The sequence below is a fragment of the Chiloscyllium plagiosum genome, chromosome 9 (assembly GCF_004010195.1).
Source record: "Chiloscyllium plagiosum isolate BGI_BamShark_2017 chromosome 9, ASM401019v2, whole genome shotgun sequence".
In the NCBI taxonomy this organism is placed as follows: Eukaryota; Metazoa; Chordata; class Chondrichthyes; order Orectolobiformes; family Hemiscylliidae; genus Chiloscyllium; species Chiloscyllium plagiosum.
The window spans coordinates 72,092,637-72,108,303 of NC_057718.1; the positions used below are offsets into that span (position 1 = coordinate 72,092,637).

The 15,667-nt window shown below is 42.6% G+C and overlaps 1 protein-coding gene across 1 annotated transcript in view; it reads right to left on the minus strand.

Moving 5' to 3' along the window:
* The window catches only part of LOC122553256 (tubby-related protein 4-like), a 353,919-nt gene extending 339,585 nt beyond the window's left edge, over window positions 1–14,334 (minus strand). Inside the window, exons 1-3 of the mRNA XM_043696840.1 lie at window positions 14,275–14,334; window positions 14,050–14,178; window positions 2,518–2,679 (exon numbers count right to left, since the gene is read on the minus strand). Coding sequence (XP_043552775.1) covers window positions 2,518–2,679; window positions 14,050–14,178; window positions 14,275–14,334 — 351 coding nt within the window. The remainder of the gene's footprint in view (window positions 1–2,517; window positions 2,680–14,049; window positions 14,179–14,274) is intronic.
* Between the last annotated feature and the right edge of the window lie 1,333 nt (window positions 14,335–15,667).

Below are 15,667 nucleotides of genomic sequence, written 5' to 3' on the forward strand. Positions count from 1 at the left end.
GAAATTGCGGTCTTTGAAGAAGGAGGCCATCTGGGTTGTTCGGTATTGGAACTGGTCCTCCTGGGAGAAGGTGCGGTGGAGACGAAGGAATTGGGAATATGGGATGGAGTTTTTATAGGGGGCAGGGTGGGAGGAGGTGTAGTCTAGGTAGCTGTGGGAGTCGGTCGGTTTATAGTAAATGTCCGTGTTGATTCGCCTGAGATAGAAATGGAGGTGGTCCAGGAAGGGGAGGGAGGAGTCTGAGATGGTCCAGGTAAATTTGAGGTCGGGGTGGAAGGTGTTGGTAAAGTGGTTGAACTGTTCAACCTCCTCGTGGGAGCACGAGGCAGCGCTGATACAGTCATCGATGTAGTGGAGGAAAAGGTGGGGGGTGGTGCCAGTGTAGCTGCGGAAGATGGACATATCCTACGAAGAGGCAGGCATAGCTGGGGCCCATGCGGGTGCCCATGGCGACTCATTTGGTTTGGAGGAAGTGGGAGGATTGGAAAGAGAAGTTGTTCAGAGTGAGGACCAGTTCAGTCAGTCGAAGGAGGGTGTCAGTGGAAGGGTACTGGTTGGTACGGCGGGAAAGGAAGAAGCGGAGGGCTTTGAGTCCTTTGTGATGGGGAAATGGAGGTGTACAGGGACTGTGCATTTAACACATTTTCAGTTCTGACCTCCAGCATCTGCAGTCCTCACTTTCTCATAGAGAGACCAGAGTTAATAAACAGCTAAATTGCCTTTTAGCATCCAGCGGTGTGCAATCTAAGTGGTAAATGCAGGATGGCAGAGATTAAATGCAGAGTGTGGATCTGTGGGGATGCTCTTCGAAGGGTCTATCCTGTACTGTAGGAATTCTGTGATTCTATGAAAAGCTCCCCCACTGATTCATCTATCACTTGCCTCGTTTTGTTCTTGAAAATTAGGCCCATCTGTGCTCCCTCTCCTGCTAGCTTTCTATATGCTAGCTTAAAAAGCTCTCCATTTTAAAAATTCTGTCCTTACTGCATCTTTCACACTTTGTCTATCATAGTTAATATTGGGAAAGTTGAATTCCGATTCCCTACAATTATTGGTCTGACTAATAAATGTCAGAAAGAAGGTAATGCTGGAGACAATTTGAAATTTATAACAAAAGCCTGACTCAACAGCCTGAAACCATCCCCTGTCCTGACCACCAAGGCACTTAGGATGAATTGCCAATCAAAAATCTGAAATGACGCTAAAGAAGATAATGTTACAACAGACAATTAAAAGCCTGAACAAAGTGATCAATTTTAGGGAACACCCTCAAGAAACAGAGGTTAATGGAGTGAATTTTAGTGGTAAGGGCCTAGGCAACTGAAGGCACAGCCTTCAATATGGGGAGTAATTAAAACCAGAGGTGATGCATTATAGTCAAGAATTGGAGAAGCACTAAAATCTTGAAGGTTTGAGGATCCAGAAATAAAGAGGGAAGAGATCACAGAGGTGATGTGAAACCAAATTAAAATCTTACAAGTGTGTTCTTATCAGACCTGAAGCTGATGTCGGCCAGAGAGCGCTGGGTGACAAGTGAATGAACTTCATACAAGTTGGGATAGAGAGATCAGAGTTAGTAAAGATGGAAGACAGAGCATGGAATGGGCAAATCAAGAGGGAACAAAGGCATAGATGAGGGTTTCAGCAACAGAGTAGCTGACCTGTGGTGGGTCAGATTCATAGTATGTTACAGAGGTCAAGGTAAGTGGTCTTTTTTTTAGATTAGATTACATTACAGTGTGGAAACAGGCCCTTCAGCCCAACAAGTCCACACCGACCCGCTGAAGCGCAACCCACCCATACCCCTACATTTACCCCTTACTTAACACTACGGGCAATTTAGCATGGCCAATTCACCTGACCTGCACATCTTTGGACTGTGGGAGGAAACCGGAGCACCCGGAGGAAACCCACGCAGACACGGGGAGAACGTGCAAACTCCACACAGTCAGTCGCCTGAGGCGGGAATTGAACCCGGGTCTCCGGCGCTGCGAGGCAGCAGTGCTAACCACTGTGCCACCATGCCGCCCATAAAGTGGGCGTCTTGGAGTGGATATATTGCCCAAAGCTCACTTTGCTGTAAAATATGCCACCAAAGTTGCAGAAATACTAGCTCTACCTAAGGTGGAAGGGACCGGTGATTAAGAAATAGTTTGCAGCAGGGCCTGAGGAACATGGCTAAAGTTTTCCTAGAAACTTCTGCTCATCCAGAACTGGTTGAAAAAAATACCAGTGATTGAGAGAGGTAGTTGGATGGAAGTGATCATCAACATATATGCTGAATTTCATGGATGATGTCGCTGAGGAACAGCAAGTGGATGATCTCGAGATGCAACACATTTATGATAAGTTTTGGCAAGCCCAAAGATCTAAACACTGCAAAACATGCAATTCTGACCATAAAATTTTACAGTTTCCTTTTTTTCATAAAAAATCTGAGAGCACTCTTTCATAGTAACTTATTCATATTCAATTGAAACATTACAATGATCGCTAAAATTCATACAATTACAGTACCTGTTGATCATCAGGTGTCCATATTCCACAAGTAATCTGGCTATCCAAATTAATCTCAGAAGACCAATGTCGCTGCCCACTGACAGATCCAACCAGCACAAAGCCATCTCGGTAAGAAATCAGTGCCTGTGTACCATCATGGCTCCAAGTAAAGTCGCTCACCTGAAAAACAATCAAAGGGAAAAAACATTGAAGTAAAATAATTCATGCATTTCTTGATTCTTTTTCCTTTTTATTTCCCCCCAATGCAGTGATCAGTATCCTAGCAAATCACATTACTAGGTGTATGGAGAGAGCATTAAAACCAATCAGAAGCAGCAGGGCATTGTAAGAAGGGAAATATAAGTTTATGAAACAAAAGTATATGGTGCCATTTCAAGGGAAACAGGATAACCAAGGCGAGAATAGGGCACATTAGTATCCGAGGAAGAAACATGTGGAGCTGAAGGACAGGGTGTTAAATGACTATTTCTGTAATCATAGTCGTACAGCAGAGAAACAGACCCTTCGGCCCACCATGTCTATGTTGATCAACAAACACAAAACTATACTAATCCCATTTACCGGAACTTAATCCGAAGTCACCTGTGCCCTAGCATTTCAAGAGCTCATCCAAATGCTTCTTAAATGTTGTGATAGTACCTGCCTCCATCACCCAACACTTGGTGGGTTCCATATTTCTATCACCCTCTGGATGAAAAAAAAGTTCTCAGATGTCTTCTAAACCAATTGGACCTCACCTTAAACTTGTGCCATCTGGTCTTAGACATGTCCACCATCATGAAAAGATTCTAATGATCTTACCATCTATGCCTCACTTAATTTTCTATACCTCAAATCAGATTCTTCTTCAGCCTATCCAGTCTCTCATCATAACTGAGACTTTCCATCCAATGCAACATTCAAGTGAATTTCATCTGCAACCTCTCCAGTGCAATCTGACCAGAACTGCACACAGTTTTCCAAATGTGACCTAACCAATAGTCTATAAAGTTGTATAAATACTTCCCTGAACTATCCTCATCATAATATTTAGTCAGCTTTTCAAAGATTCAGCTAAAATCATCAACAGGAACATCCAACAAATCCACTGACTATCCCGGTCTTTCCAAGTATCAATTAATCCTGTCCCTCAAAACATTTTCCAACAATTTCCCTACCAATGACATCAGACTCATCAGCAGCAGCAGAACCTCGCAGACAAGGATCGGTTTCTTCCACTCTCAGGACAAGTCCATACAAGGCTGTACAGACCTGCTACCACAGCATCTGTTACACATGGGCAATGATGGTCACGGGAAGGGGTCGGTGGACCATTGGAGTGGCAGCACGCTCTTTTCACTAGGTTGCCGTTTCTCCCCAGTGGTAAGTCTTGAGATGCTCAATGTCCTCCTGGATGCTTCTCTATTTTGGATGGTCTTGAGTCAGTGATTCCCAGGTGTGTGTGTGAATGCCACATTTCACCAGTGAGGTCTTGTTATCACTGAAGCACTTCCTCTGTCCACCTAGGGCTCAGCTGCCATTTCGAAGGTGGGAGTACTGCTTGGGGAGTTTAGTGCAGGTCATGCGGATGACATGCCCAGCCCATCATACCTGAACAAGGGTGGCCAGTACTTCAACGCTGGAGGTTTTGGCCTGGTCAAGGATGCTGGTGTTGGTGCATCTTTCTTCCCAGCATTCACAGGATTTGTGCAAGCAGTTTAAAGGACTGCAACAGTATCACCAATATCAGAGCAACTAGTCTGTAATTACCTGGCCAATCCTTATTGCCCTTCTTGAACAAAGAAACCACATTATTTATCCTCCAGACATCTGCTACTTCACCTGTGGCCAGCGAATCATTGAATATCTGTGTCAGGGCATCAGCAAAATGGGCAGCACGGTGACTCAGTGGCGAATATTGCTGCTTCACAGCACCAGGGTTCGATTCCACCCTCAGGCAACTATCTGTGTGAAGTTTGTACATTCACAGTCTGTGGAGGTTTGCTCCCACAATCCAAAGATGTGCACATTAGGTTGGTTGGCCATGCTAAACCACCCATTATGTAAATATAGGATTAGGTTGTAAATGTAGAATTACAGGGATGGGCTGTGTCTAGATGGGACGCTCTTCAGAGGGTTGGTGTGGACTCAATAGGCCAAATGGCTGCTTCCACACTGTAGGAGATTCTCTGATCTGCTCCCTTGCCTCCATAGCAGTGTGGGGTTTCTCTCATTAGGGCCAGGGGAATTACCATAGAATCACAGAATCCCTACAATGTGAAGACAGGCCCTTCAGCCTAACAAGTCTTTGACCCTCCAAAGAGTACTCCACCCGAACCCATTCCCCCACACTATTACCCGACATTTATCTCTGACTAATGCACCTAACCTGCACATCCCTGAACACTATGGGCAATTAAGCACAGCCAATTTACCTAAGCTGCACATCTTTGGATTGTGGGAGGAAGTCACAGTACCCGAAGGAAACCCACATAGACATGGGGAGAATGTCTGTGTGGAGTTTACACAGTTACCCAAAGCTGGAATCAAACCCGGGTCCCTGGAGCTGTGAGGCAGCAGTGCTAGCCACTGAGCCACCATGCCACCCTTGATAAAACACACCTCCGCATTATTCTGATCACGTCCTAGAACCTCACCATCCCTACTCAAATTTCCAGTCTCTCTCATTTGTGAATATAGAAGAGAAGTATTCATTTCAGACTTCACCCTCAGGCTCTATGCAAGATTGCTCCTTCGATCACTATTAGGTCCCACTAATTCCCTGGTAGTCCTTTCGCTCTAAATATACTTAGAAAATGCCTTGGGGGTTTCCTTTATTCCATCAGCCAAACATATTTTCTGCCTGCCCTTTGTCCTTTTTTCTAAGAACACCCCCCTTACACTCTATTTCCAAAAGACCTCCCTTGTTTTAATGCTGCGTACCTAATATATGCTTCCATTATTTTTAATCTTACTCTCAATTATTCCTTGACATCCAGGGCTCCTTGGACATTCTACCCTTGCCCTTCACTCAGAGAAGCACGCTGGCTCTGAATTCTCACTGTATTACATGTATAATACTCCCACTTTTCAAATGGAGATTTACCTACAAGTAGCTGTTCCCAGTCTATGTGTACCAGATCCTGTCTAACGATAAAGAAATTTGGCCCTCCCCTAACTTCTGCACAAATATGTTATCCCTTTCCATAATGGCTTTGAAGCTTACCAAGCTCTGCTCATTATCACCAAAATGTTTGTCCACTGACACTTCAACCACTTTATCCCTAGGATTACATCATGCACTACCCCATCTTTAGTAGGAGCAGCTACATACTAGAATGTAATGCCCTCATGGATGCGGTGGCAATACTGTGCCTTTAAAGAAGTGTTCTGTCCTGTGCTCTTGAAGCGGGCTGTTGACACCATGGAACGGACATGTCTGCTTTAGAGGTGGGGGTAAACAGCTTAGACTCCGAGAGTGTTTTTAATTTAGACAAAAGAAGCATGAATGGATGGAGTCAGTCACATACAGACCCAGGGTTTTAGTCTCACTTTCAGTTGAGGTTTTGAACTTGAAACTCTTTCAGCTCTTTCTCTTGCCGCAGTAAAGCGTTTGAGCACTCTTTCTGCTGCAAGATTATTTCTCCTGGACTGGAGATCATGTGAGGAGAATCAGTGTTATTGAATTTGTCTTTGCCAAAGGTGGGTTTCGGGGATGCCATTACATTGGAACAGGTTAGTAGTTAAATATATATTACCTTGTTAAGTATTTCCACAGAGCTAAAGTTATGTCAATTCTTTTTTGTATGGTAAGAATAAAGTGTGTTGTGTAGGGAAATCTTTATGCAAGATGAAATAGCTATAATTACAGGTCAGCTATTTTGAAAGTGATACCCAAAGTGAAACAGGAAGGGATGAAGTGTTAATCATAGAAAAGCAACAGGACGAAGGGGAAAGCAAATGTTAAAAAATGTTCATCTATTTGAATGCGCTAGTATTTGAAATAAATGAATTAACAACATAAAATCGAGTTTAATGGATGTGATCTTACAGCTCTTACTGAGACATGGTTACAAGGAGACAAAAGCTAGGAACTAATGTTCAGACATGAGTTTTCAAAAGAACAGACTCTAAGTAAATGGCAGTGGGTGTTATGGACCAGGTTAGACACCCTCCAAATATTTTACAAAGTAGCTTAGATCTTCACTACTTCTTATTGTAAACCACCCAGCTTTAAGCAATACAGAATTTATTTAAAAATAGCGAATTCTTACAAGAGTATAAAGGCTACAGGAGTATATGTAAGAGGGAAAACAAGAAGGCAAAAAGGGGACATGAGATAACTTGGGCAAATAGAGTTCAGGAGAATCCAAAGGGTTTCTATGAATACATTAAGGACGAAAGGGTAACTAGGGAGTGAATAGGGCCCTCAAAGATCAGAAAGGCAGCCTATGTGTGGAGCTGCAGGAGATGGGGGAGATAATAAACGTGTACTTTGCATTAGTGTTTACTGTGGAGAAGGACATGCAAGATATAGAATGTGATGAAATAGATGGTGACATCTTGAAAAATGTCCACATTACAGAGGTGGTAGTAATGGATGTCTTGAAACACACAGGACCTGACCAGGTGTACCCTACAACTCTGTGGGAAGCTAGGAAAGTGATTGCTGGGCACCTCGCTGAGATACTTGTATCATCGATAGTCACAGGTGAGGAGCCGGAAGACTGGAGGTTGATCTAACATGATTCCACTATTTAAGAAAGATGGGAAAGTCAGGGAACTATAGACCGGTGAGCCTGACATTGGTGGTGGGCAAGCTTTTTTTTTTTAAGATTAGATTAGGTTAGATTACTTACAGTGTGGAAACAGGCCCTTCGGTCCAACAGGTGGGCGGCACGGTGGCACAGTGGTTAGCACTGCTGCCTCACAGCGCCAGAGACCCGGGTTCAATTCCCGCCTCAGGCGACTGACTGTGTGGAGTTTGCACGTTCTCCCAGTGTCGGCGTGGGTTTCCTCCGGGTGCTCCGGTTTCCTCCCACAGTCCAAAGATGTGCAGGTCAGGTAAATTGGCCACGCTAAATTGCCCGTAGTGTTAGGTGAGGGGTAAATGTAGGGGTATGGGTGAGTTGCGCTTCGGCGGGGCGGTGTGGACTTGTTGGGCCGATGGACCTGTTTCCACACTAAGTAATCTAATCTAATCAAAGGTCCACACCGACCCACCGAAGCGCAACCCACCCAAACCCATTCCCCTACATTTACCCCTTCACCTAACACTATGGGCAATTTAGCATGGCCAATTCACCTAACCTGCACATTTTTGGACTGTGGGAGGAAACCAGAGTACCCGGAGGAAACCCACGCAGACATGGGGAGAATATGCAAACTCCACACAGAGGCGGGAATTGAACCCAGGTCTCTGGCACTGTGAGACAGCAGTGCTAACCACTGTGCCACCGTGCCGCCCACTAATTGGCAATGAGCCGAGAAGTGGTAGATAGAGTTTAATTTAGATAAATGTGAGGTGTTGCAATTTGGAAAAGCAAATCAGAACAGGAATTATACACTTAATGGTAAGGTGTTGCAGGTTAATAGTTCCTTGAAAGTAGAGTTGCAGGTAAATAGGAAAGCAAAGGAGGCGTTTAGTATGCTTTCCTTTATTAGTCAAAGCATTGAGTAAAGGAGTTGAGAGGTCATGTTGTTGCCTACAGGACATTGGCTAGGCCACTTATAGAATACTGTGTGCAATTCAGGTCTCATTCCTATTGGAAGGATGTTGTGAAATTTGATAAGGTTCAGAAAAGATTTACAAGGATGTTGCCAGGGTTGGAGGTTTTGAACTAATAGGGAGAGGCTGAATAGGCTGGGGCTGTTTTCCCTGGAACATCAGAGGCTGTAGGGTGACCTTACAGAGGTTTATAAAATCATGGAGGGACATGGATAGGATAAACAGACAAGGTCTTTTCCCTGGGGTGGGGAAGTTCAGAACTAGAGGGCATAGGCTCAGGGTGAGAGGAGAAATATTTAAAAAAACCTAAGGGGCACCTTTTTCACAGAGGATGAGCTGCCAGAGGAAGTGGTGAAAGCTGGTACAATTATAGCATTTAAAAGACATCTAATGGATTATAGAATAAGAAGGATTTAGAGGGCTTTGGGCTAAGTCCTGACAAATGGGACTAGATTAGGTCAAGATATCTGGTCGGCATGGACATGTTGGACTGAAGGGTCTGTTTCCGTGCTATACCTCTCTATGAATACAGTTGAAACATGAATGAAACAAAATAGAATTTAGAATAACTTAATAGCTTGAAAACTCAATTGACTCATTACTGCAACTTAATAAGGAGCTGATGTAATTCCCACAACATCCCACAAACACACCCCTTGGCAAAAGGTTGATTCAAACACAGGTTCTTACAGGCAGGAGAGATTTCACAGAGAAAGCGAGTCAGGAACCATCTGCTGAAGCTTGGAACCTTTCTCCATTGCAAGCAGCTTCTCAATGTTACAATTAAACCAAACTAGAAAAAAATCTGAACTCTGAGAACTGGTCACTGCCCTACTATTGCTAAACTAGGCTCCTTCCTAGACATCTCGGCACCCCTCTGCCTTTAAAAAGTCCTGACAAAATAACCTTGTTAAAGGGGCAACATTGTCACATCTTCCCCCTTAAAAGAATGAACCAGTGTACAAAAATGGCTTCATTTTAAAACCGCTTAGGCTTATCCTGTTCGTACACTACAATAAATACATTGACTATAACCATGCACACATGCACTACTACATTCTATTTCAGTGTTTACTCCAACCATCGAATGCATTCATTTCTTCACCCAAGTCTTTTCAGCCAACACGTCAACAATTACGTTTTCTCGTCCTGTCACATGTATAATTTTCAAACTGAATGGCTGCAATAATAAGCACCATCGAAACAGTCTTGAATTTTTGTCAGCTTGGCCAGGTTGGACCGAAGGATCTGTTTCCGTGCTATATGTCTCTATGACTCTATTAAACTTCTCTAAAAACTTAAATGGGTTATGATCAGCATACATGATTGAATCAGACACATAACTGGCAATATAAGTGTTGAAATGTTTCGGCGCCAACACCAAATTCAAATTCTCCTTCTCAATAGTTGAATTTTTCTGTTGACGAACGTTCAATTTCCTGGAGAAACATCAGATAGGTCTTTGTCTTCGCACTGCCTTCTTGTGAACCTTCAGCACCGATACCCACATCACACATACAGTCAGAGATATACACCACAGAAACAGACCCTTCAGTCCAACTCATCCATGTCGACCAGATATTCTAAACTAATCTCGTCCCATTTACCAGCATTTGGCTCATATCCCTCCAAACCCTTACGATTCATATACCCATCCAGACTCCTTTTAAATGTTGTAACTGTCCCATCTTCCACCACTCCCTTGGGCATCTCATTCCATACACGCATCACCCTGTGTAAAAAGTTGTCCCTTAGGTCCCTTTTAAATATTTCATCCTAAACCTAAGCCCTTTAGTTCTCGACTCCCCCACCCCAGGACAAGACCTTGTTTATTTATCCTATCCATAAACCTCTAAGGTCACGCCTCAGTCTCTGACGCACGAGGGAAAACAACCCCAGCTTATTCAGCCTCTACCTGTAGCTCAAACCTCCAACCCTAGCAACATCCTTGTAAATATCTTTTCTGAAGCCTTTCAAGTTTCATAACACCCTTCCCACAGGAAAAACACCAGAATTGCACTCAATATTCTAAAAATGGCATAACCAATGTCCTGTACAGCCACAACATGACCTCCCAACTCCTAGACTCAATGCTATGACCAATATAAGCATACCAAATGCCTTCTTCACTATTCTATCTAAATGCAACTCTACTTTCAAGGAACTATGAATCTGCACTCCAAGGACTCTTGCTCAGCAACACTCCCCAGGACCTTACCATCAAATGTTTCATTCCTGCCCTGATTTGCCTTTCCAAAATGCAGCACCTCACACTTACCGAAAGTAAGCTCCATCTGCCAATCTGCGGTTCATTGGTTCATCTGATCAAGATCTCATTGCACTAAGGTAACCATCTTCACGGTCTACTACACCTCCAATCTTGGTGTCACCTGCAAACTTATTAGCTACATCTCTAAAGTTCACATACAAATAATTTTATATAAATGACAGAAAGCACCGATCCTTATGGCACACCATTGGTCACAGGCCTCCAAGTCTGAAAATCAATTCTTCACCACCACCCTCTGTCTTTTACCTTTGAACTAGTTCTGTATCTGTTTTGAACTAGCCTGAAGAAGGGCTTATGCTTGAAACGTCGATTCTCCTGCTCCTTGGATGCTGCCTGACTTGCTGTGCTTTTCCAGCAAAACTTTTTTATCCCTACTCAGTACTTGCCTTTCCAAATACATGTCCCTCAGGATTCCCTCCAACAATTTGCCCACCACTGACGTCAGGCTCACTGTCTATAGTTCCCTAGATTGTCCTTATCACCTTTCTTAAACAGTGGCATCACGTTAGCCAACCTCCAGTTTTCCGGCACCTCACCTGTGTCGATCAATGATTCAAATATCTCAGTAATAGGCCCAGCAATCACTTCCCTAACTTCCCACAGAGTTCTAGGATATACCTGATCAGATCCTGGGGATTTATCCACCTTTATGCGTTTCAAGACATCTGGCATTTCCTCCTCTGTAATATGGACACTTTTCAAGGAGTCACCATCTATTTCCCTACATTCTACATCTTGTATGTCCTTTTCCACAGTAAATACTGATGCAAAATACTCGTTTAGTGTCTCCCCCATCTCCTTCAGCTCTACACAAAGGCCGTCTTGCTGATCTTTGAGATACCCTATTTTCTCCCAATTTACCCTTTTGTCCTTAAATGTATTTGTAAAATCCCTTTGAATTCTCCTTAACTGTATTTGCCAAAGCTATCTCATGTCCCCTTTTCAGGAAGAAGGGCTTATGCCCGAAACGTCGATTCTCCTGCTCCTTGGATGCTACCTGACCTGCTGCGCTTTTCCAGCAACACATTTTCAGCTAACTACTAACCTACCCTATAATACAAAATAAACCATAACACTGTGCAAATGAATAAGCAAATAACTAATAGTTCAAAAAAATGCAAAAACAAAACCAAAATAAAAACAGAATACAAAACAGCTATGCTCAGCACAAAGCTCCCAAACAAAGGAACGGGAGCATTGTATATATACCTGTATTAACTCAGGAGACCACCTCCCCTCCACTCCCCCCTCTCCCAGCTCAGTTGTTTGTTTTGTGGTGCCATCCAAGTGACAATGGAAGGAAGAGTGCTTAGTCAGAATGAGATGCATCTTGGCTGAGAACATGTAGGTAGTAGTGTTACCATACAGTTGTTGCCCTTCTCTTTGCAGGTCATAAAGATTGTGGATTTAGAAGGCAGTGTTAAAAGGATCTATGGCCAGTGTAAGTTGGCCATAGTACATCTTGTATATGGCACACTGCTGACACTATACGTCAGTGACGCAGGGTGCAAATACTGAAGATGCCAAACAAAAATGTAGAAAATAATTTGGAATCAGTGTTTTCAAATGTACTGAAGCAACAGAACAAGTGGGAACATGCTCAGAACACTGAAAAGTCAATTTAAAACAGCTGTCAGTATAATTAGAACATAGAACATTACAGCGCAGTACAGGCCCTTTGGCCCTTGATGTTGTGCCAACCTGTGAATTTAATCTGAAGCCCATCTAATCTATGTTATTCCATGCTAATCCACAGGCCTATCCAATGAACACTTGTGTGCCCTTAAAGTTGGCGAGTTTCTACTGTTGCAAAAGCACCGCTGGGTTTTGAACCCAGGATTACCTGTTTACAAGGCAGGTGTTTCAAACAGTTAAGCCACAGCACGCTCTGTAAACAGACACTGCAAGTTTGAATCAGCCACTTGCAAACCCCAACGCTGCACCCGGTCAATTCAAAAAGAATGATCAACAATTTGAAATCTTGAAGTTATTACACTTTGGGCAATGACACAACCAAAAACTACTAGATATTATAAGCCAGATTTGGAACGCTCGAACTGAAATCAAATTGGCAGAAGATTCTGGTAAACCCATCTTCTGGTTACAAACTGCTTGGTTTCAGATTAACTTGAATTACTTAGCCAGGAGACAAAGAAAACTCAGTTTTCAAAAGTGGAAAACTTGAAATTTGCCTTTATGAGCAAGAAAACAACAATAGAGTTTGGGTTCCAAATCAGATCACAGATCAATGAAAAAGGATACATCATTTATCAGAAGATGACATCCAGGATGATTTAGGATATGAAGCCAACTGAATTACAAGTAGTATTTATTTAGGCAAGGGATGTTCTCAATGAAGTAATGCAATTACTGTTTTTAAAGGTTTAAACTATTACAATTCAAAAGTGAAATCAAGCAACAGAATTTCTTTTGTACAACTTAAGCACGTTACATCGAGACAAGATTTGCAGACCCAGAAAACTGGGCGGCACGGTGGCTCAGTGGTGAGCACTGCTGCCTCACAGCACCAGAGAACCAGGTTCAATTCCCGCCTCAGGCAACTGTCTGTGTGCAGTTTGCACATTCTCCCAGTGTCTACGTGGCTTTCCCCCGGGTGCTCCGGTTTCCTCCCACAATCCAAAGATGTGCAGGTTAGGTGAATTGACAATGCTAAATTGCCCGTAGTGTTAGGTGTAGGGGAATGAGTTTGGGGGAGTTGCTCTTCGGAGGGTCGGTGTGGACTTGTTGGGCCGAAGGGCCTGTTTCCACAGTGTAAGTAATCTAAACTAAATAAAATGGAGAAACTCAGCAGATTCAACAGCATTTGTGGAGAATAAAACTGAGTTAATATTTTGAATGAGTTATCTAATATCATGACAAACTGTTTCACCTAATCAAGAACTAAGAAATGATCCTGTGTTTGAAATGTACGTAAAGATTATTTCAGTGTGACTGCGGTGAATAGGTGAATTATCTGAATGTTAATTTTTTTTGGCAAGAAATGAAATACAGCTAATGCAAAATACAAGACATGAAATAGGAGAGGTACAAATATTTGAGGGGACATATTGACTTTGGGCATGTTTCCCAAAGCTTTCCACCTTCTCTCTTGCGTCATATCTGGATGTGCTACGCATTAAAAGAGGTGGACTGCTTAACAACTCTTATTATTGTTAAGTCATGTAGTAACAGGATGAGAGATGGTGAAACAGATGGACACTGAACCATTTAATATAGTAATTTAAATGTTTCTCTTTCTGAATGAACAAAACTACCATTTAACCTAATCGACATTACTCAAATGAAAGAAAAGACAAGTCTGAACAGACTTAACGGCATTTACTTGTTGAAAATAAAAGAATACAAAGAATCAAACAAATAAGTGAAACATACATACTATTTCACCGCATTATTTAAGAAAAATCATGGAATCAGAATTTGATCCCTTTGATACAAGTTTCACATCCATAAAATTCAACAGTGATCATATTAGAAAATATTTTCTCACTTTTCATTTGAAAAAAATGCTTACCTGTGCTCCACGATCGTTGACCAGCTCAACCGACCACCTCCCTTCATACTGAATCCACACAAAAATTCCTCCATCGGCATCACATGTTGCAAGTTTCTGAAATGGCTCATTCCATCGCACAAGTACCACCTACACAAAATCAGTAACAATTAAGTACAGGAGTAATTCGGAACGAAAACTGCAAGATCAGAAGCTTAAAAAGATTCATTTTTAGTAGAGGGATACGATTAAAGAACTTAAAACGCACAATTCAATAAAGTAACTTTTAGTACAATACATCTCCATATTCAGACAAATTATCTAAACAGTTGCAAAATAATAAAAATAGTTTTAAAATCTCAAAGATATTCCAGAAAGTTTCCTTGACAATTCTTTCCTTTGCATGTCTGGAACAGATTCTGGCAGAATAAATCAGCCAAGTTTGGGGAGGAGGAAACACTTAGATATAATTGAGAATGTCTAAAGAATATAATAGAGAACATAGAACATAGAACAATACAGCACAGAACAGGCCCTTCAGCCTACGATGTTGTGCCGAACATTTGTCTTAGCTTAAGCACCCATCCATGTACCTATCCAATTGTCGCTTAAAGGTCGCCAATGATTCTGACTCTGCCACTCCCACAGGCAGCGCATTCCATGCCCCCACCACTCTCTGGGTAAAGAACCTACCCCTGACATCTCCCCTATACCTTCCACCCTTCACCTTAAATTTATGTCCCCTTGTTATACCCGGGGAAAAAGTTTCTGACTGTCTACTCTATCTATTCCTCTGATCATGTTATAAACCTCCATCAAGTCACCCCTCATCCTTCGCCGTTCCAATGAGAAAAGGCCTAGCGCTCTCAATCTATCCTCGTACGACCTATTCTCCATTCCAGGCAACATCCTGGTAAATCTTCTCTGCACCCTCTCCAAAGCTTCCACATCTTTCCTAAAGTGAGGCGACCAGAAATGCATACAGTACTCCAAATGTGGCCTAACCAAAGTCCTGTACAGCTGCAACATCACTTCACGACTCTTGAACTCAATCCCTCTGCTAATGAACGCTAATACACCATAGGCCTTCTTACAAGCTCAAGGGAAAGAGTTAAGTTCTGAGTTTTGTGAAACAAGAGGTTCAGCTGAACATGACTTAGGTCAGATAAGAACGTGCAGTTAACAACGGGGTGCTAGAGGCAAGGGTAATGGGTTAACAAGGTGGAAAAGCAGTCATTATGTAGAGCCATTTAACAATATTGGAAGAATTCAGTATGTAAGGTCAGTTAACAAGGTTAAAAGTATTCATGATGTGAAGCCAGTTAAGGTTAAGAACGTTCATTGTCTAACACCAGATGGCTTAATCTTTGCTATTGGCATTCACTAATTATAAAGGTCACACAATCAATATGTATGTTGCCTTATTTGGATCCTCCGTCCTATAAGATGACAATATAATTTATTAAGAAACTACTCTTCCGAAGAAGACCATGAACTCATGTCTCTGTGCACATGGACAATCGTTCTCTCTCCCTTCAGGGCCTGGAATGAAAATGGAGGTTAAACTACACTGTGTCTCAGCGTTTTGCATCGATTGGAGCGGGAAGACAGGATGACAATATTGGCGCAGTCGACCGGA